The sequence below is a fragment of the Erythrolamprus reginae genome, chromosome 5, assembly GCF_031021105.1.
Source record: "Erythrolamprus reginae isolate rEryReg1 chromosome 5, rEryReg1.hap1, whole genome shotgun sequence".
NCBI classification, from domain to species: Eukaryota; Metazoa; Chordata; class Lepidosauria; order Squamata; family Dipsadidae; genus Erythrolamprus; species Erythrolamprus reginae.
Window position 1 is genome coordinate 93172745 of NC_091954.1, and position 23789 is coordinate 93196533.

General features: G+C 43.4%; 1 protein-coding gene across 2 annotated transcripts; it reads left to right on the forward strand.

The window, feature by feature from the left end:
* Window positions 1-324: 324 nt before the first annotated feature.
* On the forward strand, window positions 325-23157 carry LOC139168118 (lysosomal amino acid transporter 1 homolog). 2 transcript variants are annotated; one of them, XM_070753510.1, is made up of 9 exons: window positions 325-758; window positions 2421-2520; window positions 11528-11853; window positions 13455-13584; window positions 15420-15510; window positions 16735-16859; window positions 17629-17724; window positions 20147-20332; window positions 21214-23157. In XM_070753510.1, exons 3-9 carry the CDS (start codon window positions 11672-11674, stop codon window positions 21307-21309), a joined length of 906 nt encoding a protein of 301 aa, XP_070609611.1. In that variant the 5' UTR covers window positions 325-758; window positions 2421-2520; window positions 11528-11671; the 3' UTR covers window positions 21310-23157. The 2 variants fall into 2 exon arrangements, with proteins under 2 accessions (XP_070609611.1, XP_070609612.1); XM_070753511.1 differs by having other exon boundaries at window positions 462-703.
* Window positions 23158-23789: the final 632 nt, after the last annotated feature.

Consider the following 23789-nt stretch of genomic DNA (forward strand, 5'->3'; position numbering starts at 1 on the left):
TATTATTATTATTATTAATAATAATAATAATAAATTAATAATAATAACAAGAACAACAAAACAACAATAACAACAACAACAACAATAATAGTTGTTTTAGTATTGGATTGTTACATGCTGTTTTTATCACTGGTTGTTAGCCACCCCGAGTCCACGGAGAGGGGCGGCATACAAATCCAATCAATTAATAATAATAATAATAATAATAATAATAATAATAATAATTTTTTAAAAAAAACAAAGTTGGAAAGGACCTTGGAGGTCTTCTAGTCCAACCCCCTGCTTAGGCACCTTTTTTTCTACGATGTCCCCACCCAACAGAGCAGCGCAGGAACATTACAAACGTTGATGGGGGTTATCTAGAATTTTCGCCCCCCCCCAAAACACACACACACACACACACACACACACACACACAGACAGACAGACAGACAGACACACCTCCTATCCTGTCCTCTCCTGGAGAATCGCCTGCGAAAAGTCGGCTGGCGGGCAGCAGAGGGAGCTGCAAAACTCTCGGTCTTCCTTTTCTCGCTTCCTCCGCTTTGGCCGAAGGAAGGAAACGGCCGCTCGGCGCCTGGTGCCGCGGGTATGCGTTTCGCCGTCCTGCTGCTTTTGTTGGGCGATTCGAACGAAGAGAGGAGGTTTCGACCGCGGGTGGAAGTGGGAAGGCGGTAGAAGAAAGCAAGCCGGCGGGAGCGAAGTGAGCACCGATTTGGACAACCAGGGTACCCTCTTCCCAGCGGAGACAGCCCTTGGTAGGGTCAGACAAGAACCATCCCTGAACCTCTGCAAACACTGACCCAAAATGGAGCCAGCCACCTGCCTAGTTCTTTATCGGCCTAGCTTGGTTTAAGGATGGTTTTTAAGCTACCAAACCTTGATGCCTTTCGGATATTTTGGACTCCAGTTCCCGCAGTCCCCACCCATTAAAGCAGTGTTTGGACTTCAACTCCCAGAATTCCCCAGCCAGCTGCCTGGGGAATTCTGGGAGTTGAAGTCCAAATATTTTCAAGTTGCCAAGGTTGGGAAACACTGCGTTAAAGGATGGAGGGTAGCCTAAGGGTGAGAGTTATGAGAATTGAAGGCCAACATATCCGGAGAGATAGAATTGAAATAGAAACATGAAATTTTGGCCTCTTTTTAATTATTGCTCTACATTGGAACCCAACACTTGGTGGTGCACCAAGGCTGAAAAGAGAGAGGAGAATTTAATTATGGCTCTTCCTTTTGACATATTCAGAATAATTTTTCAGTGTGGGATGGCGGGTGACTGCAGAATTTCATCGATCCATGCATTATTTATTTATTTGTTTGTTTATTTATTTATTTATTTATTTATTTGACTTTTATGCTGCCCCTCTCTGAGGACTCGGAGCAGCTTACAATGAACAATATACAATATATATTAATCCTGTTCCCAAACTCATAGCACTATTTTCAAATATTAAATTTTATGTGAAGCTCCAAATTTGAAGATAACAGGCATTTTCTCCTTTCACCTTTCTTGCTTTCCTTGGGTGTTTGAAAAAGAGCTGAACTGGGAATTGATGGGACTTACCCTTTATTTGGCAATGGTAGCATTTACCCTAAGATTAATTATATCTTTACAATGACAAGAAAATGAAGAAGTGGTGGAAGGATGCCAGTGGACCAGTTTCTCTATTAATCTGTGATTATTGTTTGATATTAGCTTCTGTGCAGGCTCCCTGTTTGCAAAGTACGATTGTGAGATATATTCACACATGGCATTACATCACAATGTGGCTGATCTGGGTTTGGCATAATGTTTTATATGCATTATTCACTGTGGTTTGTAAAACCCAAATTATGGTGCAAAAACAAGGGCTGAACCAGACCATTCGCTTTGCCATGTGTATATCTGGTGGGAGATGGCTAGTTCTTTTCTGTTAATTACATTGTTGGAAATTGTTTCGTTTGGAGATTAGTTTTGAATCTTCTTGCCTGAAATATGAACCATTGTTTTTAATGGTTAATCTCCAAAGGGCAGGGTATAGACTTGGGTTAAAAGTATCTGCCAACCTTGCTTATGAGCACACCTCACAGGTTTTGTATGAAAATTTTGTGATAGTAAGATTATTGCTTGACAATGGCTGGTATGGCCTAAACATTAATTGGCAGCATTCAGCGGAATAACAGGAATTTAAGGAGATATTGCAAAGGCAGAAAGCCAAAGGCCAGACCTTCATAAGCATTGTAGGCTTATCTGTATAAATTCTATTGCTTGCTTTCTCTAATATGGTTTATAGCTAAGCTTTACAGATGTTCAGTTAAATTTCAAAAACAAGGTATAGGTATCGCTGAATAAATTTGGGCAGCCTCCTAGAAGAAAATGAGGAAAGATATGATATCATAATCAAAATATTTGTTCGACTGAAGCAAATTGTTTTGTTTTCAAGGTGGAAGATGTTAATTTCTACCAATATTCACTGCCAGTTTGATGTTCGCTGTGTTGTTAGAGTTGTCTCAGAGGCTTCTCAAGAACATGCAGGCCCTGAGGTAATGAAGTGTATTCTACTTTAATAATGCATTGCATTGATTTTTTTCCCCTCACTGTATTACAGGTTTAGTTTTACAGCTGTTTACTTTGATTTCCCCCCCTCATTTCACATTCTTTATCTCCATTTCAAATTGTAAAAAAGGGGATAAAATATAGTGGGTTTTTTTTTAAAGGTGGCTGTCAAAGTTAAGATGTTGGAACTAAGACAATGAACTTAAGAAAAAAGTACTAATTTTCTAACACTAATCACTACTCTAAGAATAAGAGTACAGTGTAAAGTCTATACCACGATTTTTCAAAAATATTAATTAAAAAATACTTCATGGTTTTTTCCCCTGTATCACGGTTTTTCCCGCCCGATGACATCATATGTCAAAGCCAAACTTTCATCTGCCTTTAATAAATATTTTTTAAAATAAACTTTAATAAATAAACATGGTGAGTAATAATCTAAATGGTTGCTAAGGGAATGGGAAATTGCAATTTAGGGGCTTAAAGGGTTAAGGGAAGGCTTGTGATATTGTTCATAGCCAAAAATAGTGTATTTACTTCTGCATCTCTACTTCGCGGAAATTCGACTTTCGCGGGTGGTCTCGGAATGCATCCCCCACGAAAATTGAGGAAACACTGTACTAAACTCAGAAGACTTTGATTCTGAATTTGTATGTGAAGATAGCAGTGTAAGACAAATTAATCAAATTAACAATACAACTGAATGATTAATAGAAACAGAAAAAAATTATGTATGTTTTATTTTAGGCATGGTTTTAGTGTTTGTACTTATGCATTGTTTTTTATCTTATGTTGGAGAAAAATAAAATCTGTATTTGGGAAAAAAAAACCAATACAACTTTGAATAATGAAGGAAGCTCAGATAAGTTTAGTAAAATAGCCAGAAATAAAATGTACCCTATGTTAGTATGGCTTTCAAATTCCTTTTTTTTCCACATAATGGAAAAAATAATCTCTTTCTATTAGTATAATAAATCATCAATAATCTGTGATATCAATAAGCCATATATATGATGTATATACAGATGTTAAATTCCCTGAGTTTCTATAGATTTTTAAAAGAAAAAAGAAATAAGGAAAAAAGTTTTCTATTGTTTAAATTGTCAAAACTAAAATTTAATTTCATATTTGTATAAGCAGTATTTTCCAGTATCTATTCCAATACAGATACAAACTGAACCAATTTGAAGGTAATTGATTCACATCTGGTAATCTCTGCATTCTAGTAAAAACATATATTCCAAAAACAAAATCTCATCTTCAGGAAATAGTGAGGTATTGAAGAAAATCTGGTGAGGCCTGTGTTAAGTTTGCCCTCCACTGTATAAAGTCACTCAGTGATTCTACACCAGACATTCTTTTTCAAGCCAAATTATCTCACAGACGTGGTATTGTGAGGATAAAATGAAGTAGATATCCTAGGTCTACTATTTAATACTTGAACATCCTATCTTTTACACATAGAACCGCCTTTTACCGCACGAATCCCAGCGGCCGATAAGGGCCCACAGAGTTGGCCTTCTCCGGGTCCCGTCGACCAAACAATGTCGTTTGGCGGGCCCCAGGGGAAGATCCTTCTCTGTGGCGGCCCCGGCCCTCTGGAATCAACTTCCCCCAGAGATTAGAACGCCCCCCACCCTCCTTGTCTTTCGCAAGTTACTTAAGATCCACCTATATCGCCAGGCATGGGGGAACTAAGACATCTCCCCCAGGCTTATTATATTTCATGTTTGATGTGTATGTGCTGTATGGTTTTTAATTGTTGAGGTTTTTATATATTTTATTATTAGATTTGTTCCATTGTTATAATGTTTTTATTACTGTTGTGAGCCGCCCCGAGTCTTCGGAGAGGGGCGGCATACAAATCTAATAAATTGAATTGAATTGAATAATAGGTACTATATAAAATTGCAGATGCAAAAGATCCCAGTTTTTCTGTAATCAATCCATCTCACTGCTTCTCAAATATCCCATATTTCTCTCTGTCTTTCACCATTATTAACTGGGACATAGTAGTATAATATAGTTAGTGCTATTTTAGCATAGGAATCAAACTTTTGCTGATGCAATTTCATGCTTGGGTTCAGATAATGTTTTACTAAATGTTGAAGATTGGATTTAGTGACTCATACAGTACCTTATATAAATATTTAGAATAGAACAGAATAGAATACAGTGGTCCCTCGAGTTTTGCGAGGGTTCCGTTCCAAGACCCCTCGCGAAACTCGATTTTTCGCGATATAGCGGTGCGGAAGTAAAAACACCATCTGCGCATGTGCGGCCATTTTTTCATGGCCGCACATGCGCAGATGGTGAAGTTTGCGTGTGGGCGGTGGGGAAGACCAAGGGAAGGTTCCTTCAGCCGCCCAACAGCTGATCTGCTCGGTAGCGCGGCAGCAGCGAGCAGCCGAAGATGGGGTTTCCCCTTTGCCTGGGCAACGGGGGAAACCTCATCTTCGGCTCCTCGCTGCTGCCGCGCTACCGAGCAGATCAGCTGTTGGGCGGCCGAAGGAACGTTCCCTGGGTCTTCCCCGCCGCCTCGGATCCTCGCTGATGCCCGCCCGCCGTTTGCCGCTCGCCCCGTTCGGCGGCCGCACGTCCCGTTCGCCCCGCCGCTCGCCCCGTTCGCCCGCCGCTATCGAACTTGCTATCGAGCCTGCTAATGAAATCCAACCCGCAGCGGCCCTTTCCCTCTCCAGGCTGCGGGAGGGGTCCGGAGAACAATGCCTGGCGCCGCGCTCCCGGCTGGGCTTTTTTCCCCCATTTCCCCTCGGGTGGAATTTCAGACCCTCCGCCGGTTGGATTTCATTAGCAGGCTCGATAGCAAGTTCTTCCTCCCTTTAGAAAGCCCCGCAGCCTCCTCCGCCCGGCGAGGCCGCCAGCGAGGACCCGCAAAGCCGCCGCCGCCGCAGCGAGGCCAAGCCGCCCGCTCCCACGGCACGGGCTCCCAACACAGCGCCGCTCAGCCCGCCCTCGGCGATGCCTCCGCGGATCTGCAAGCCCAGCCGAGCGACGCCTCTGGTCTGGGCGAAGGCAGTGGGCAGGCCCCGCCGCAGCAGTCCCCGCGGGCACCGCGCGCCAAGGGCCGGCCAGGCCGCCGGCCAACAAAGGGGCTCCCTCGCCTCCCTCGGGCAGGTTTACAAAGGCAGCGCGGCAACTTGGAGCCCGGCACGCCCCGCAGCCCTCGCCTCGCCCGCCCCTGCCTGGCCGGCGCTCCGACTACCCCCGGCTGAGGAAGAACCGAGTAGCCCCCGCCATCCCCCGCCCGGCTCCCTTCAGCCCCCCGGGGCCAAGCGGGCGGGGGGCGGGCGGGACTTCGCCTGTCTCCGCCGCCCGCATCGCCCCTCCGGCGGGCCGGCCTCCCCCGCCCGCCTCTGCTGCAGCCGCCGCCGGCTCCCCGACTGGCACAAAAGGGCCCCGCCCGCCCCGCCCCGAAGCTTACCTTGCGAGTTTTTGGCTGCGGGGGGAGAAGTAGGACTTTCCTAAGTCCCTCCCCCCGGTCGCCGTTTGCTGCTCGCCCGTTCACCTGCCCGCCATCAGGACCGCCGCGCACTAACTTGATGACGGCCAAGCCGTCCCAGATCGTGGGGAGGGGAGCTCTTCTCCAGCCAGGGGACGGCGAGGCCCTCCCAATGCCCCGCGCTTGGAGCCGGAGTGAGGCCACTTCCGCCTCCGGATGAAGGAATCTCCTCAAACTCAAAGCCTGTATCCTGCCGCCCGGTTTACCCAGGACACGAGCGGCGAAGTGACTTGGAGGAATGGAAAGTCCAAACCTGGGTAAACCGGGCGGCAGGATACAGGCTTTGAGTTTTTGGCTGCGGGGGGAGAAGTAGGACTTTCCTAAGTCCCTCCCCCCGGTCGCCGTTTGCTGCTCGCCCGTTCACCTGCCCGCCATCAGGACCGCCGCGCACTAACTTGATGACGGCCAAGCCGTCCCAGATCGTGGGGAGGGGAGCTCTTCTCCAGCCAGGGGACGGCGAGGCCCTCCCAATGCCCCGCGCTTGGAGCCGGAGTGAGGCCACTTCCGCCTCCGGATGAAGGAATCTCCTCAAACTCAAAGCCTGTATCCTGCCGCCCGGTTTACCCAGGACACGAGCGGCGAAGTGACTTGGAGGAATGGAAAGTCCAAACCTGGGTAAACCGGGCGGCAGGATACAGGCTTTGAGTTTTTGGCTACAGGGGGATAAGTAGGACTTTCCTAACTCCCTCCCTCACCACAATTTAACCAGAAGATGTATCGCTCCCTCCCTCCCTTCCCCTCCCCTCCGTTCCCCACTTCCTCACCGTCTTCCCACACCCTCGGATTTTCCCACAGCCCCAGCCGTCCTTCCCAAGCCTGTTTTTATTAGTTGGGGGTAGCAGCAGAGAGGGAGTGGGGGGTGGGCGAGGACCAGGGAAACTAAGCCTGGCATCTGAATGTAACACAGCACGGACAGCCGCAACAGGTGGCGTCATTTTGAGAGACAGCCGAGAGGTGGGAGGGAGGGAAGCATGCCCAGCCATCAGCACAGGGGAATTCATAGGGAGAAGGGGAGGAGGGTGTGTGTGCAGAGATAGGCCGATATAGGGGCCCTCCCCAGGGTGAAAATCTATCTTCCGGGCAAGGAGGAAGAAGGAGAAACTCAAAGGCTCATTTTTTGTCACTCCTGAGCATCAACCCAACAGATAACAGGGAAGAGATTTTCCCCAATGGAAAGGGTCCTATCTCAGGAGGGGATGGAAACGGGAGAGAGACAGGAGAAAGGAGAAAGAGAAAAGAAGGAAGGGAGGAAGGAAGGAAAAGAAAAGGGAGAGAAGGAAAGGAACTGAGGGAGGGAGGGAGGAAATAAAAAGAGAGGAAGGAAGGAAGGGAAGGGAGGGAAAGGAAAGGAACAGAGGGAGGGAGGAAGAAAGGAAGAGAAAGGGAAGGAGAAAGGAGGGGAAGGGAACAGAGGAACAAAGTAAGGAAGGAAGGGATAAGGGAAGGAGGGAAGGAAAGGAGGGCTGGAAGGGGAAAGGAATGGAGGAAGGAAGGAAAGGAAGGGGAGGGGGGAAAGAAGGAAGGAAAGGGAAAGAGGGAAGGAAAGAAAGGAACAGAGGAAGGAAGGAAGAGGAAAGGAAGGAGGAATGAGAAAGAAGGGAAGGGGAAAGTACATAGGAAGGAAAGGGAAGGGAGGGAAGGAAAGAAGGAAGGAAAGAAAGAAGAGAGGGAAGATAAAACCCTGAAAATATCCTCCCCTTGGGGGAAAATGACACCTCCCAAATCCTTTCCTTGAGGCACTCAGTCGATGTGTCATCCCAAATTCTTGTGGGCCACCGCATAACCCTCAAGCATGCCAGATTAAACGAAAGCGACCAATCTATTTTGGGAGTCCCCCATCCTGCCAGATGCACAGCGTGCATTGCTGTTGTGTTGACTTCACAGCACGAGGAGCCACTCTTTCCTGAACCCACCACAGCCACCTCCGTTCGGGCGAAGGAATCCCTGGGCAACGGGGAAACCCCACTGAAACCGGGCGGGCGGTTTGGACTTTCCATTCCTCCAAGTCACTTCGCCGCTCGTGTCCTGGGTAAACCGGGCGGCAGGATACAGGCTTTGAGTTTGAGGAGATTCCTTCATCCGGAGGCGGAAGTGGCCTCACTCCGGCTCCAAGCGCGGGGCATTGGGAGGGCCTCGCCGTCCCCTGGCTGGAGAAGAGCTCCCCTCCCCACGATCTGGGACGGCTTGGCCGTCATCAAGTTAGTGCGCGGCGGTCCTGATGGCGGGCAGGTGAACGGGCGAGCAGCAAACGGCGACCGGGGGGAGGGACTTAGGAAAGTCCTACTTCTCCCCCCGCAGCCAAAAACTCGCAAGGTAAGCTTCGGGGCGGGGCGGGCGGGGCCCTTTTGTGCCAGTCGGGGAGGCGGCGGCGGCTGCAGCAGAGGCGGGCGGGGGAGGCCGGCCCGCCGGAGGGGCGATGCGGGCGGCGGAGACAGGCGAAGTCCCGCCCGCCCCCCCGCCCGCTTGGCCCCGGGGGGCTGAAGGGAGCCGGGCGGGGGATGGCGGGGGCTACTCGGTTCTTCCTCAGCCGGGGGTAGCCGGAGCGCCGGCCAGGCAGGGGCGGGCGAGGCGAGGGCTGCGGGGCGTGCCGGGCTCCAAGTTGCCGCGCTGCCTTTGTAAACCTGCCCGAGGGAGGCGAGGGAGCCCCTTTGTTGGCCGGCGGCCTGGCCGGGCCTTGGCGCGCGGTGCCCGCGGGGACTGCTGCGGCGGGGCCTGCCCACTGCCTTCGCCCAGACCAGAGGCGTCGCTCGGCTGGGCTTGCAGATCCGCGGAGGCATCGCCGAGGGCGGGCTGAGCGGCGCTGTGTTGGGAGCCCGTGCCGTGGGAGCGGGCGGCTTGGCCTCGCTGCGGCGGCGGCGGCTTTGCGGGTCCTCGCTGGCGGCCTCGCCGGGCGGAGGAGGCTGCGGGGCTTTCTAAAGGGAGGAAGAACTTGCTATCGAGCCTGCTAATGAAATCCAACCGGCGGAGGGTCTGAAATTCCACCCGAGGGGAAATGGGGGAAAAAAGCCCAGCCGGGAGCGCGGCGCCAGGCATTGTTCTCCGGACCCCTCCCGCAGCCTGGAGAGGGAAAGGGCCGCTGCGGGTTGGATTTCATTAGCAGGCTCGATAGCAAGTTCGATAGCGGCGGGCGAACGGGGCGAGCGGCGGGCGAACGGGACGTGCGGCCGCCGAACGGGGCGAGCGGCAAACGGCGGGCGGGCATCAGCGAGGATCCGAGGTGGCGGGGAAGACCCAGGGAACGTTCCTTCGGCCGCCTAGCAGCTGATCTGCTCGGCAGCGCAGCACCAGCGAGGAGCCGAAGATCTTCGGCTCCTCGCTGCTGCTGCGCTGCCGAGCAGATCAGCTGCTAGGCGGCCGCTCGAGAGCAAGAGGGGGAGAGAAAGAGAGAGAAGGAAAGAAAGAGATGAGAGAGGGAGGAAGAGAGTGTGAGAGAGGAAGAAGCAACATAGAGAGAGAGAAAGATGAGAAAGGAAGGAAGAGAAAGGTGGGGAAAATCGCGATATAGTGTTAGCGAAGATCGAGATGGTAACAATTGCTGAAAAATCGCGATATAGCGTTTTCGCGAAGATCGAGATCGCGAAACTCGAGGGATCACTGTAATTCGAAGAGTTGGTTATTACCTACCAAACCGTACATGTCATGTAGTTATGGTATTTGAGGGACCATCCTACTCATATCATTTCTACACATCCCCTTAGATTGGGCCGGAGGGTCAGGTCAGAGTTGATCATTATTGTAATCTTTTCTCTAGTTTCATAAAAATATAAAAATGCATTTTAGAAAGTTTTAGTACAAAATATATTACCTTCATACTTCATTAGTTTAATGTTTCAATTTTAGGAAGTTTAATTCAATCCTTTAATTTTCAATAAAAATTAGTTGTACAGAATGTAGTATAATATAGAATATTTCTATATTATTCACATAATATAGAAAATTGCTTTTAAAATCCCTTAGCTACTCTTAATTATATTTTAGGTAAAATATATGACAACAAAACAGGATACCAGAACTAGGCTTTTAAGCCATATTAATCATTATAACTATATAGTCTACTGGAATCTAATGATCCCACATTTTTAAAACACAATATAAGCATATCTTAAATAAAGGGTTTTAATTTTACTTTCATTCAAATGCATATTTGTTCCTAAATATTTCTGTGTTATTTTTCCTTGAGTTCAACAATTTTTTGTGTATCAAAATCAGGTTTTTTGCATTAAAAAATAAAGTTACATAAACAGTATAAAGAGCTTTGAAGCACCTTAAAGACAAAAAATGAGCTAACCAAAATTATTTTAGAGTCATTTATTTATTTTAAAGTTTTTCTTTTTTGCAGAGTAACTATCCATCTCGAAATTATTCCAAAATAATTTTATTTACAAAGGATAAAATTCCTTGAAAAGGTTTTGCATGAAATAAAACTACTTTGCTGTGTTGAGCCTTGTGCTGTTTTATATTAGAAGACCTTAGTTGGAAAGAAGAATTGAAGTTTGTTTGTTTGTTTATTAGATTTGTATTCTAATGAAGCCCGCAGGACTCAGGGAGGCTTATGACAAGAATAAAAACAATATAAAACAATTAAAATACTACAATTAATAATATGATAAAAAACCTCTTAAACGTACCACTACAGTCATAACATGAAACATCCCAATCAAATCATGTCTAGGCCGGAACTAAAGATTTCAGATCTCACGGCCCCCAGGCTGCCGGCAGAACCAGGTTTTCAAGGCCTTTTGGAAAGCCAGTAGGGTAGGGGCAGTGCAGACCTCAGGAGGGGTAGTTAATTCCAAAGAGCCGGGGCTGCCACAGAAAAGGCCTTTCCCCGTGGGCCTGCCAACTGACATTACTTAGTCGACGGAACCTGGAGAAGGCCAACCCTGTGGGCTCTAATTGGTCGCTGGGAGGTATATACAGCAGGAGACAGTTCTGTAAATAGTCTAGTCCTAAGCCATGCAGGGATTTATAGGTAATAACCAACACCTTGAATTGTGACTGGAAACCAATTGGTAGCCAGTGCAGAACCTGGAGTGTTGGTGCAATATGGCTATACCTCTTCTGGACAGATATTATATAAGGTTTTACTCAACCTTTTGGGCAGCAGAGACCAGTTCCATGGAGAGAGGATTTTCTGTGGGCCAGAGGGGACGTGGTTTTGTGTGCTGCATTCTGTTTATAGGGCTTCACTTATTTCTACAGCCCAGTTTCTGTCATGTTGCGGCCTGATGCCAGTCCATGGACCGAGGGTTGGGGACCTCTTCTCTATGAGCTTTAAACTCCTTGTAAACCTTTGTGTTGTACAAAAATGTCCAACTTCAATCTGTAAACATGTTTAAGCACCGTCGGTTAATGTCTACAAATTCTCCCTTGCTTTGAGTTTGCCTTTCATATGTGTCCAAATAGAATAATTTGGACCTGTCTTTTTAAATCGATGTGTTCATGCTGGGTGTGTTATTTTGTTTGAATTGCAGGCCCATCTGTGAGGTTGGAAGCAAATTATCCATCTCTGTGTGAGAGCTTGGGCAAGGGAAAGAACATATTCAAAATTGATAAAAGGATTTGCATGGGGTTCAAAGCAGAGCCAAATTTGAAGCAATATCCCTGAACCTGAATAGATGGCTCTTCAGCTTCATCCCCCTGGTTTAAATATTTCTCCAGTAGAAACTAAGAAATTGTGTCTGAATGGAACACCCTGGATTTGGCATCTTCTTGAAGAATGTGTCAGGAATGCATGGGAATACTGGAGCATTCTGTTGGGACTCATCTCCATTGCCTGCTTTCTGTTTGCTGCACTGCCGTGAGTTTAAACCTTTAAGTATTTTTCAGTTTCATACATGAGCAATCTTGCCTGAGGCTTTAACTCAGAAATTGCCAGTTTGGTTTATTCTTTGATGGATTTCTTTTCCTTTCTACATATTATAAATAGATAAGCCAGAGCAGCATGTTTCTTCTGTTTAAAGTATTCTGTGATGGTTGATAAATTAGTTGGCTGCATTCTATTGTAGGGGTGTTTTGGAAAACACCAATCTATATCATCTGAAGATCCTTCCTACAAGAGTAGTGGGTGCGATGTTTCTTCCTGCTTTGTCTTGAAGGAAAATGGATACACAACTGTTTCTTTGAAAAACCAAAAAATAACCTTTCTTGGCATATGTGGGAAGCATTGTCCTGCATTCCCCAAAATTCTGTATGGACTCAGTTCCATGTTAGGCTTATTATGTGTGTTTTGATGGGAAAACATCCACAGTGGGATGAGTAATAATAAAAATGTCAATGTTTTCTCAGTCATGGAATCCGAGTGAATAATCCCTTAACCTCCATTCTTTGTTCATAGAAAACCATTATGATGTAGTGGTTAAGGGGGTGGACTAGCAATGTGGACACCCAAGTTCTAATCCAGGGGTAGGCAAAGTTGCTTCTTCTATGATTTGTGGACTTCAACTCCCAGAATTCCTGAGCCAATCATGCTAGCCCAGGAATTCTGGGAGTTGAAGTCTGCATGTCATAGAAAAGCCAACTTTGCCTACCACTGGTGTAGACTATGTCTACACCAGCGGTAGAAAATATATATCCAAAATTATGACTTCATCCATTTGTAATTGTAATATGATACTCTTAAAGGTTGTGAAAGCATACAAATCTAATAAATTGAATTGAATTGAATTTGTGGAGTTGAAGTCTACATGTCATAGTACAGTCAACTTTGCTACCCCTGTTCTAGTCCTTCCTTGGTCACGGAAGTCAAGTGGTGACCTTGGAGCTGGTCACCATCTCTCAGACCTAAACAGCATAATACACTGTTACTTCTGCTATACGAAGGAGGTGAGTGCAGTACAAAACAAGTGAATTTGGCCATGAAACGGGACTGATGTCAAGAGGAATAAATTCATTCCTTGCTTGTATGATAGGGATACAGGTAGTCCTCAATATATGACCATAGTTGGAATTGGAACTTCTGTCGCTAAGCAATACAGTCATTAAATGAGTAGCGCCTGATTCTACAACCTTTTTTGCACAGTTGTTAAGAAAACCACTGTGTTTATTCAGCCAGCTGTCAAGTGCTCAAATTTTGATTATGGGACATTGTGGGAAGGCCAGTAATAAGTCACTTTTTTTCAGTGCCATAGGTTTGAACGGTTCATAAAGGAACAGTCATAAGTTAAGGACTTACATATACTACTTATTCTCTTCACAGATTAATTAATAAACAACAAGAGAAGTGTACTCTGAAAATAATTACAGTCAATATTATATGGTTTTGTTCAGCTCTATTTAAGAGAATTTGTTCCTGTTCTTCTACATACTGCCCTTATCTTTGCTTTTATCTGAGTTGACTGACATGCATTTTATGAACTTTTATGAGTTGCTGGACAATCCCATTGTTGTTTTTTCCTCCAGTCAACTCTATGTAGCCTACCAGAATGGAAAAGTAGAGCAAGCACTCTCCTTGGGTTTTCTCCTATGCTGGCTTGCAGGAGACCTCACCAATTTTATTGGATGCTACTTGACAAATCAACTTCCAATACAGGTAAATTTTGCTAGAGTTTTAGTTTTATACACTTGACATTGGCTGATATATATAAATATTCACTTTTGAATATTATTTTTATTGAATCTTCTGTAAGAGAAAAGAACAAGATTGAGTGAGCAAAACTTTTGACACAGATATTATTATATACTGTATTCTACTAGTTGATTACTCAGCGTTGCACGGGTATTTATATATTATCCCAATCTTGTATTAGACAGGAAAAGGAATGAATTATATATCTATAGTGTCAAATCAAAGCAAATTATTTTCAGGGTTTTAAAAGTATAAGGACCTTGTTCAAATCCCAGTTTCGGAACCTATGGACAGCTGGGGGATTTAGAAGCGCCACCTGCTGCCTCTACCACCACCCGTTTTACCATTTCCTCAACCTGGGCCGGAGACTGGAACATAAATCCCTGAGCTGGCCTGTGCTGTGCTGTGCCTCCTCCACCCCTGCTGAACAGCCTGGGTCTCCTCTCTGGCCTCCATACCTGTTTCGCCTTGGTTGGGGTGGTCCTGCCTATCATGTGATGAGTTGGGTTGAAGGATGATAATGAGAACGATCAATCCTAGGTCTAGAAAGCTTAGAACTACATCGCCTAAAACACGATCTAAGTATTGCCCACAAGATCATATGCTGCAACGTTCTACCTGTCAATGACTACTTCAGCTTCAATCGCAACAACACAAGAGCACGCAACAAATTCAAACTTAATATTAACCGCTCCAAACGACTGTAAAAAATATGACTTCAGCAACCAAGTTGTCGAAGCGTGGAACTCATTACCTGACTCAGTAGTGTCAACCCCTAACCCCCAACATTTTTCCCTTAGACTATCCACGATTGACCTCTCCAGGTTTCTTAGAGGTCAGTAAGGGGCATGCATAAGTGCACCAGTGTGCCTTCCGTCCCCTGTCCAATTGTCTCTGCTTATCTCATTTATCTTTTCTTCCTTTCAAATATGTTCACCTATACTTTTATATCTTTTCTTCTATTCTTTTCTTTATTTATATTATTAGATATCTATTCTCTTCAATGTGTATTATGTATTGGACAAAATAAATAATAATAATAATAACATGGACCGAAGCTGTGATATAAGGGCAGATGATCCGTTTAAGCTGTGGCGTGCTCAATCGAAGGCCTCTGTATTGGCCTCGTTCCCTGTATGATCTCGCAAGAAAAAGCTTCGGCCTGTGTTTCCAGGATTATCTTTGCCCCAACTCAGGCCTAAACTTCCCTCACACAGTAGGCTTAGTGAGCGAAGGGAGCTTGATTGGGCCAGTAGAGAGGCCTTTGATTGAGCACACCACGGCCTAACTCTGAGCTGGGCTCGTTGTAAGAACATGACTAAACAATGTCGTCTGGCGGGTCCCAGGGGAAGAGCCTTCTCTATGGCGGCCCTGGCCCTCTGGAACCAGCTCCCCTCTGAGATTAGAATTGCTCCCACCCTCCCTGCCTTTCGTAAACTCCTTAAAACCCACCTCTGCCGTCAGGCATGGGGAAACTGAAATAACTTCCCCAGGCCTATATTGTTTATGTATGGTGTGTTGTGTGCATGTTTTTAAATTATGGGTTTTTAGTTTAAATTATTAGATTTGTATTACATACTGTTTTGCTACTATTGTTGTGAGCCGCCCCGAGTCTACAGAGAGGGGCAGCATACAAATTTAATTAATAATAATAATAATAATAATAATAATAATAATAATAATAATAATGACCGTTGTTCTGAAAGACCACCCCTAGGTGGTAGTATTTGTCACCAGATAATAAGTCATATGTGTTTGGTTATATGAAATTAAGCTTGATTCTTTTTACTCTGTTCCAGACTGTAACTGCAGTTTTTTATATTAATATCGATATAATTGTGATATCTCAGTTTTTCTACTATAAGTTAAAAACTCAAAAGATAACAAAATGTAAGTATTTTCAATTGAAAATAAATGGGTAATGTCTTCCATATTTACATGTGATATTTAAAAATGCCCAAACTATGCACATTTAACTGGCATGATGGAGTTACAAGGCAAGATTAAGATCATTGCATTTTGAATTCTGTAATTTTAGAATAGCGTGCAATTCTATAATTTTAGAATAGCGTGCAATTCTGTAATTTTAGAATAGCGTACATCAGTAGGGGGAAAAAGATAAAGCTAAAAGCTTGAATAACACATCACTAACCTGATTGCTGAAGGATATTTTGCTGTGGTTGGCAAGTTACAGAATAAATTTGTTCACATTGTTCACAATAACAACAGTATGTATTAACCAACAAAAAGAAAGTATAAAACACATCACATTCCATTAGTGCAATACATTTAACATCATTTGTGATCTTACTTTACTTTGATGGCATACGGGCAGGTCCTGTTTCCCATTAGGATATAAGAGTGAGGTGTAATCCCCAAAGTTCCCTCTGTGATACATTGATTGTATGAAAGGTGTATATCAGAGGTGAGTTTTAGCAGGTTTTGACCAATTCTGGAGAACCTGTAGCAGAAATTTTGAGTAGTTCAGAGAGCCAGTAAATACCACCTCTGCCTCCAGAGTACCAGGTGATAGGGAAGAAATGGGGATTTTGCAGTAACTTTCCCTTGGTGTGGGGTGGGAATGGAGATTTTACAGTATCTTTGCCCTGCCATGCCCACCAAGCCACGCCACAGAACTGGTAGCAGAAATATTTGAATCCCACCACTGGTGTGTATTAGGGATATATTTTCTACAGTGAAAATAAAGCAAAACTAGTCCTTGAGACAGCTGCCTTTGTTTTATCACTTATAGGTGACGTGTTTTTATTTCATATATTGCAGTATTTTAGATTTACACCTGCACATTTAATTAACATATAAATATAGTACCTTATCGTTTATCTTTTCAGCCTCCTTGTTACGTTGATATTTTATTTCATCCGTTCAATTTTGTGTTGTATATTTTAAAACCTTACTAGACCTTTACCAAATAAACATTACGGGTACTACACAGGGTTATTACAAAATTTATCCTGCAAGATAATAAAACAAATGAGTCAATATAAAAAAACCCATCCTGCTCACGTGTATTAGAATAGTACCATTTATATTGCAAACTCTTTTTTTAAAGCAATCAAATACTTTGTTTGCCCTATTTTTCATTTGTCTTTTAAGGTGGAATGAATATGAAATATTCTTGTATAGCCTGGATCATGATATGCTTACTACTCTGTTTAATCTTACCTACTCAGCTGTTGATAAGAAGTAAAGTCCACAATACTATTTTGGTACCCAATGAGGTAAATCCTTGTTTTAAATTAGTGACAAATTTCCATGCAGATACTTTACTGACCTTAACTGGTCTCCCAAAATGAAAGCAGAAACAAAATGCTACACAGAAATGTGTACAGGCTCAAGCTCAACACTGACAAGATTGAGTAGTTGTGGCTTCTGCCTCCCAAGGACAATCCCATCTAGCCATCTATCACTCTGGGGGGGAGACCTCTGACCCCCCTAAGAGCGGATACGCAACTTGGGGGGAGTCCTATATTCCACAGCTGAGGTTAGAGGAACATCTCTCAGCTGTGGCTAGGGGGACCTTCACACAGGTTCGCCTGGTGCGCCAGTTGTGGCCCTATTTGGATAGGGAGCCCCTTTCTCACAGTCACTCACACACTCATCATCTCAAGGCTTGATTACTGCAATGCGCTCTACTTGGGACTACCCTTGAAGAATATTTGGAGATTTCAATTAGTCCAGAATGCAGCCGCGTGAGCCATGGTAGATATACCTAGATGCAACCATATTAGTCCAGCAATAAAATCCTCAGAAGATGAACTCTACCCGAGGAGTCCTTATCTTAATATTTATAAACTGTAAAATATTTCTAAAGATTGGAACAAACTCAAATTATATAACTACTATCCCCAAAATTTAGAATAGTTTTCAGTTTTGACAAAGATTTCCACGTTCACTGTTTTACTACGGTACATAGCATGCTAACTCACAAGTTATTTTAGAATTGCCTTCTGCAAATGTTAATATTTTTCTATATTTTTTGTTCTTCAGAAGGCTCAAGGCATGGTTGAAATATCAGGCTTTGTTTGTGGCTATTTGTCATGTGTGTTTTACTTGGGATCTAGAATTCCTCAGCTCTATAAAAATGTAAGTTTATTGGTGCTGAAGATAATATGCATACTATAAGAGTTCATAGATAAACTGAGCAATTAAAATATCACCCCTAAAATCACTATAGAACAGGGTGTCAAACTGGATTTCTTTGAGGACAAGATCATTACAGTAATACCTCATGATACAAACTTAATTGGTGCAAGGAGGAGGTTCGTATGACGAAAGGTTTGTAAGACGAAACATTGTTTCCCATAGGAAACAATGTAAAGTCAATTAATCCGTGCAACCAAAAAACCCCCCGCAAAAAAAACGGCTTTCGGCGACTGCTGGGAAGCCGCACGGCTGTTTTAAAAGGTGACAGCCGGCCTGGGGGGCTCCCAGCACCCCCCCGAACCCGGATTCGGGGTTCGGGGGGTGCTGGGAAGCCCCCCAGGCTGGCTGCGACCTTTTAAAACAGCCGCGCGGCTTCCCAGCTGTCTCCGAACGCTGAACGCGGAAGTTCGGCTTTGGCGTTCGGCTTCAGGAGACAGCTGGGAAGCGGCGCGGCTGTTTTAAAAGGTCGCAGCCGGCCTGGGGGGGTTCCCAGCACCCCCCCCGAACCCGGGTTCGGGGTTCGGGGGGGGTGCTGGGAAGCCCCCCAGGCCAGCTGCGACCTTTTAAAACAACCGCGCCGCTTCCCAGCTGTCTCCCGAAGCCGAACGCGGAAGTTCGGCTTTGGCGTTCGGCTTCAGGAGACAGCTGGGAAGCGGCGCGACTGTTTTAAAAGGTCGCAGCCAGCCTGCGGGGCTTCCCAGCACCCCCCGAACCCCCCGGTTCGGGGGGGTGCTGGGAACCCCCCCAGGCCGGCTGCGACCTTTTAAAACAGCCGCGCCGCTTCCCAGCTGTCTCCCGAAGCCGAACACGGAAGTTCGGCTTTGGCGTTCGGCTTCAGGAGACAGCTGGGAAGCGGCGCGGCTGTTTTAAAAGGTGACAGCCGGGCTGGGGGGCTTCCCAGCAACCTCCCGAACCGAACCCGGGGTTCAGAAATTTTTTGCCTCTTCTTACGAACTTTGTTCGAGTTACGAACCGGCGTTCGGGAGGCTTCTGGGAAGCCCCGCCGCCCGTCTGTCACCTTTCAAAACAGCCGCGCGGCTTCCCAGCAGTCTCCAAACGCCGGTTCATAACTCGAAAAAAGTTCGTAAGAAGAGGCAAAATTTTTCTGAACCCCGGGTTCGTATCACGAGTTGTTCGTAAGACGAGGGGTTTGTATCTTGAGGTACCACTGTATTATAGTTCTTCACAGGCTGGGATGAACGCCTCCTGCAGCACTTAAACCGGCCCAAACGAGGTGCAGGGGTCACAAGCGGGAGTACTGCAGGAGGCTGTCCAGGCTGAAAACAGGGTCGAGGATGTGCACATATTTTTGCTGGTAGTGGTACTGCGAGCCGGTCCTTTCCAGGCCAGTCCCATGGGCCAGATTTAAGCACCTTGTGGGTTGCATGAGGCCTGCAGGCCTTAGGTTTAACACCAATACAATAGTATAGACCAGAGTAGGCAAAGTTGGCTCTTCTACGACATGCAGACTTCAACTCCCAGAATTCCTGAGCCAATCATGCTAGCTCAGGAATTCTGGGAGTTGAAGTCTGCATGTCATAGAAGAGCCAACTTTGCCTACCGCTGGTGTAGAATACTATGTCACACATATTATCTGCTAGAAAATATATATCCAAAATTATGACTTCATCCATTTGTGATTGTAATATGATACTCTTCAACGTGAAAATTATCAGTAAACAAAACAAATAGCATGGAAATATTGGTTAAATTGTGTGTAAAATAAGATGAATTTTCTAAATTATGGCTTTAAGAGGAGACATCTATTGCATTTAGATTCAGCTTATCTAGAACAAGGTTAGATTTCACTTATTAAGAAGAAACAGAACTGGAATAATTAAAGTAATTTCTTCAATATCCAAAAAAAAGTGATAGTTTTAATACAAGTCATTACTTGTGTTGAACCATTAAAAATGTCCTGAAATTAAAGATGACAAGATTCTAGATCTGCATTTGAGAGTAATCTTTAAAAAATGTTTACAAGTCTTTAAAAAAACACAGTAATGTTGAGTAGATTAGATTTATTGGATTTATATGCCGCCCCTCTCCGTAGACTCGTATTTTTATTTAGGATTCAGGTTTCTCAGTCATCTTTTCAATAGTGTCCAATTTTCCATTTTTTTGAATGAGCTGTAATTTATTTACACTAAATATTGAATAATAAATAAAGATAATTGCAATTGGTGGTTTCTTTTGTAATTCCATCTGTGTCCAATTTCACCATATTTGATTAATGTAGCTTCTTTATTTTTGTGCAACTGAAGAATAACATGAGTTCAAAAGCTTGCAATGGGTCGTGAAATTGTTATTTCAGATACATTATGAATTACTTATAACACTGTTCTGCTACATTATTCTTTAGTTTCAAAGAAGATCGACAGATGGGACATCTTATCTTTTGTTTGCATTAGCCATGATAGGCAATGGCACATATGGTCTGAGTCTTGTCTTAAAGATGCCTGCAACACAATATCTTATAAGTCTTTATTTCTGGCATCATCTTCCTTGGTTTATTGGAAGCTTTGGAGTGTTGTTACTAGATATTTTTGTATCCTTTTCTAATGAAAATTGATAGTCTTGCTAACTCTTAATTCAATTAATAGAACTTGTTGACAAATGATAAAGTAATAGTTACTTATCTGAAACATTTTCAGGGTTTTATATGTATCAGTGAAATCGCAGCATCGCAAAAACACCGAAGTCCTCGAAACCCCACCTCCAGACTTCTGTGTTTTTGTGATGCTGCGATTTCACTGAGGCTCCCCTCGCTGGGAAACCCCACCTTCAGACTTCCGTTGCCAACGAAGCACCCGTTTTTGCGCTGCTGGGATTCCCCTGCAGCATCACAAAAAGTCCAGAGGTGGGGGTTTCCCATGGAGGGGAGACTCAGGGGAATCCCAGCAGCGCAAAAACGGGTGCTTTGCTAGCAACGGAAGTCCAGAGGCGGGGTATCGCAGTGGTGGCGGTGGGTTTATAAGGTGAAAATAGTTTGTAAGAAGAGACAAAAAAATCTTAAACCCCGGGTTTGTATCTCAAAAAATTCATTGTACTTTTTTAAAAAATTGCATTTCTTTTGGAACTCACCCTGTAGTTTGAATCTGCTAATTTTTGAGTTAAAAATTGTTTCCTATACTGTAACTATAAAATAAAAAAGAACATTTCTAGGGAAGTACATTTTACATTATTATTAATATCAACAACAACAGAGTTGGAAGGAACCTTAGAGGTCTTCTAGTCTGTTGTTGTTGATATTAATAATAATAATAATAATATTTCATGTGTTCATATTATTTCTACCGTGTTTTGCAACAAACTCTGATTTTACAAATAAGTGGTAAGAGTAATTTGATTAACTTTTCTTAAATTATGCCATGTTCATTTCAAGTTTTTGTTTGACCGCAATAATATTTCTCTTAACTGTACATCCAGATAACTGCACAATTTATTATATACAGACCACAAAACAGGAGACTTGGATCAGCGGCCTTGGAAGTGGAACCCTTGCTTATAAATGAAGATTCTTAATGTGCACATTTCTTTCCTCTCACATTCTTTTAGAATAACTTGACTCTGTAATTAACTATCCTGTTGAATAGATCAGTTCTGGATCCCTGCCAGTATATTCATTCTAAAGCCTTGATTTTTTTTATAAGCAGAGAATGATGCTAATTAGGTCCTTAAGTTATTGCCAGATTATTAACATTAGTCTTAAAGCTGGTATATGATTAATCTTTAATTATTGCAATTAATGAAGCCAAAACTAAAAATTCCAGAATGGATACATCGCTTGGATTTTAAGAATGGTCATTCTTAGATATTATTCAATTTTTGGAACATTGGGTACCAGTTGTTGTTACTTCCTTTTTTCTTGGTGTTAATTCTTAAACAAATTTACACTTGCATATATATTTCTTGACAATTTATACAGTGTAATGCATACTAAACACGGCCAATGTAATATCGTTTGCTAAAATGCTTCCAACACTGTATTCCCCTGCCTCCTTGTTTTACTGAATCAAACAAAGGAAGAAGCGAAAGAAGCCATCATGGAAACTCCTTTTGGAATTAGCATTTCATAATGATTTTTAGATGGATAACCACATTTCACAGTAATAGAGCACTGAAAGTCCAAATCTCGCATGAAAGTAAGAACAGCTTACTGCAGGAATAGAAAATCTTTCTGTTGAGGCTTACGGCAACATCCATCCATGGAGAATGTTTTGGAAGCAACATGCTGGCAGGCAGCAAAACTGAAGAACTCCACGCGCTCCATCTCTGTCAGTACTTATTCCTTACACTTATGGATCCTCCTGCCAATATCTGAACAATGGGAATAAAGATGCTGTGCTCAGTATTTTGAAATGAGACTTGCAGCTTGAATCCATATTTTTGAGTGCAAATATCAATTTTAGTTCCACGTGTGTTTATTTTAAAGCCCCTGCTAAAAGTATTACAATGTACTTTGGAGTCATCCCAGTATCGTGTTAAAAAAATATACTCTCTCTGTTTGAGTTTTAATTTCAAAATTTGCTAGCTGTTATCAGTTGCCATAAAAACTTAGCAAGTTTTTAACCGTGGTTTGCTGCAGCTGGTCCCTCTAGATGGTTGCCTTGCTTCTAATCCTAATGAGACTCTTAGGTTTTATTATGTATAGCTGATAAGGGTGGAATTAAGTACAGAGCGAAGTTTGAGTCAACTTTTTAAAATAATTAATTGAGCAGCATGGAATTTGGTGATACTGCCAAATTTTACATTTCTGTGTTCATGTGTGTATAAAAACATTGTTTGGATTAATATTGAATTTTAATTTAATACATTAATTAAGCACATCTACATATTTGAAAGCAGAGTCTGTAGGATGACAGGGTAGAGGAAAAAAGACTTGAGCCTGACTATCTTGCCTTTGAGCCTCTGGACTCTAATGGGAAAAATATTTTTAATAAGTTAAACATATTCAGGTGCATTTTTATTTTCACTTCAGATTGGATTTTCCAATTAAATTGTTAATCATTTGTTGGATTTCATATTTAGATTTGTTATAAAAATGTTTTGGACAAAATAATAGCACAAGTCTTTACCTTGCAGAGTTTATCTTGGCTTTCTAATCAAAACAGTAGAAGCATTTTCTTAGTAATTTAATATCCAAAAAATATTTTAAAATTGTTCTGTCCATGTTCACTTCAGTGAAATGTCATTTGCATTTAACCTACAAAAGCCCTGTTTTTATATGTACGGTATTTCATCATATTATGCAAGGTGACAAACACAACCTTTCCTTGTTTCTTCCTAGCTTCTGTCTTCAAACAACTTGCTTGGAGGTTTCCAACTCAGCTACACCAGATTAAAAAAATAAATAAAAAGAGATCATTACTACATGTTGAAAACTATTTCTTCCTTATTTCCCAAACCTCTATGTTAAATGTAAATAGAAATCACCTAAAGGAATATCAACATCACCATGACATCCCAAGTATTGATTAGGCAGGCCCTTTCAGTCTTTTTCTGAAGGTTAATATTACCCATCCCTGAAGAAACTTCAAGGTCTTCCTTTATTTTGAGCTGTTGGCAAAGTCAAGAACATTCCCGCTGTGGATTCTCAGGGCAACTCTGAAACCTGCTTTAGTCAGGTTTCAAATTCTTAGTAAGTTTGATTTAGATACTTATATGTTTTAGTTTAATCTTAAAGCATCTGATTTCTTCCTTGGTTGTTTAATAAATATAATCAATGAGAAATTGGAGATGATTTAACATTTGGTCAAATGTATGTGATGACATATTCTCCAAATGGCTAAGTACATCATTATAAAGACAAGGAAGTTCCAGAAAAGGAAATAACTCAAAACAGCTTGCAAAAATAGTTCCTCAAACTGCATCAAATTCTTCTCTATATTGACAGAAAAATCTGTTCTGTCCCATCTCATGCCAAGGCTTCAGATTGGTCTACTGAGGGACCTACAGAATGATGTAGTACAAGTGATTTCTGGACCATCACTGGAAAAAGTAAA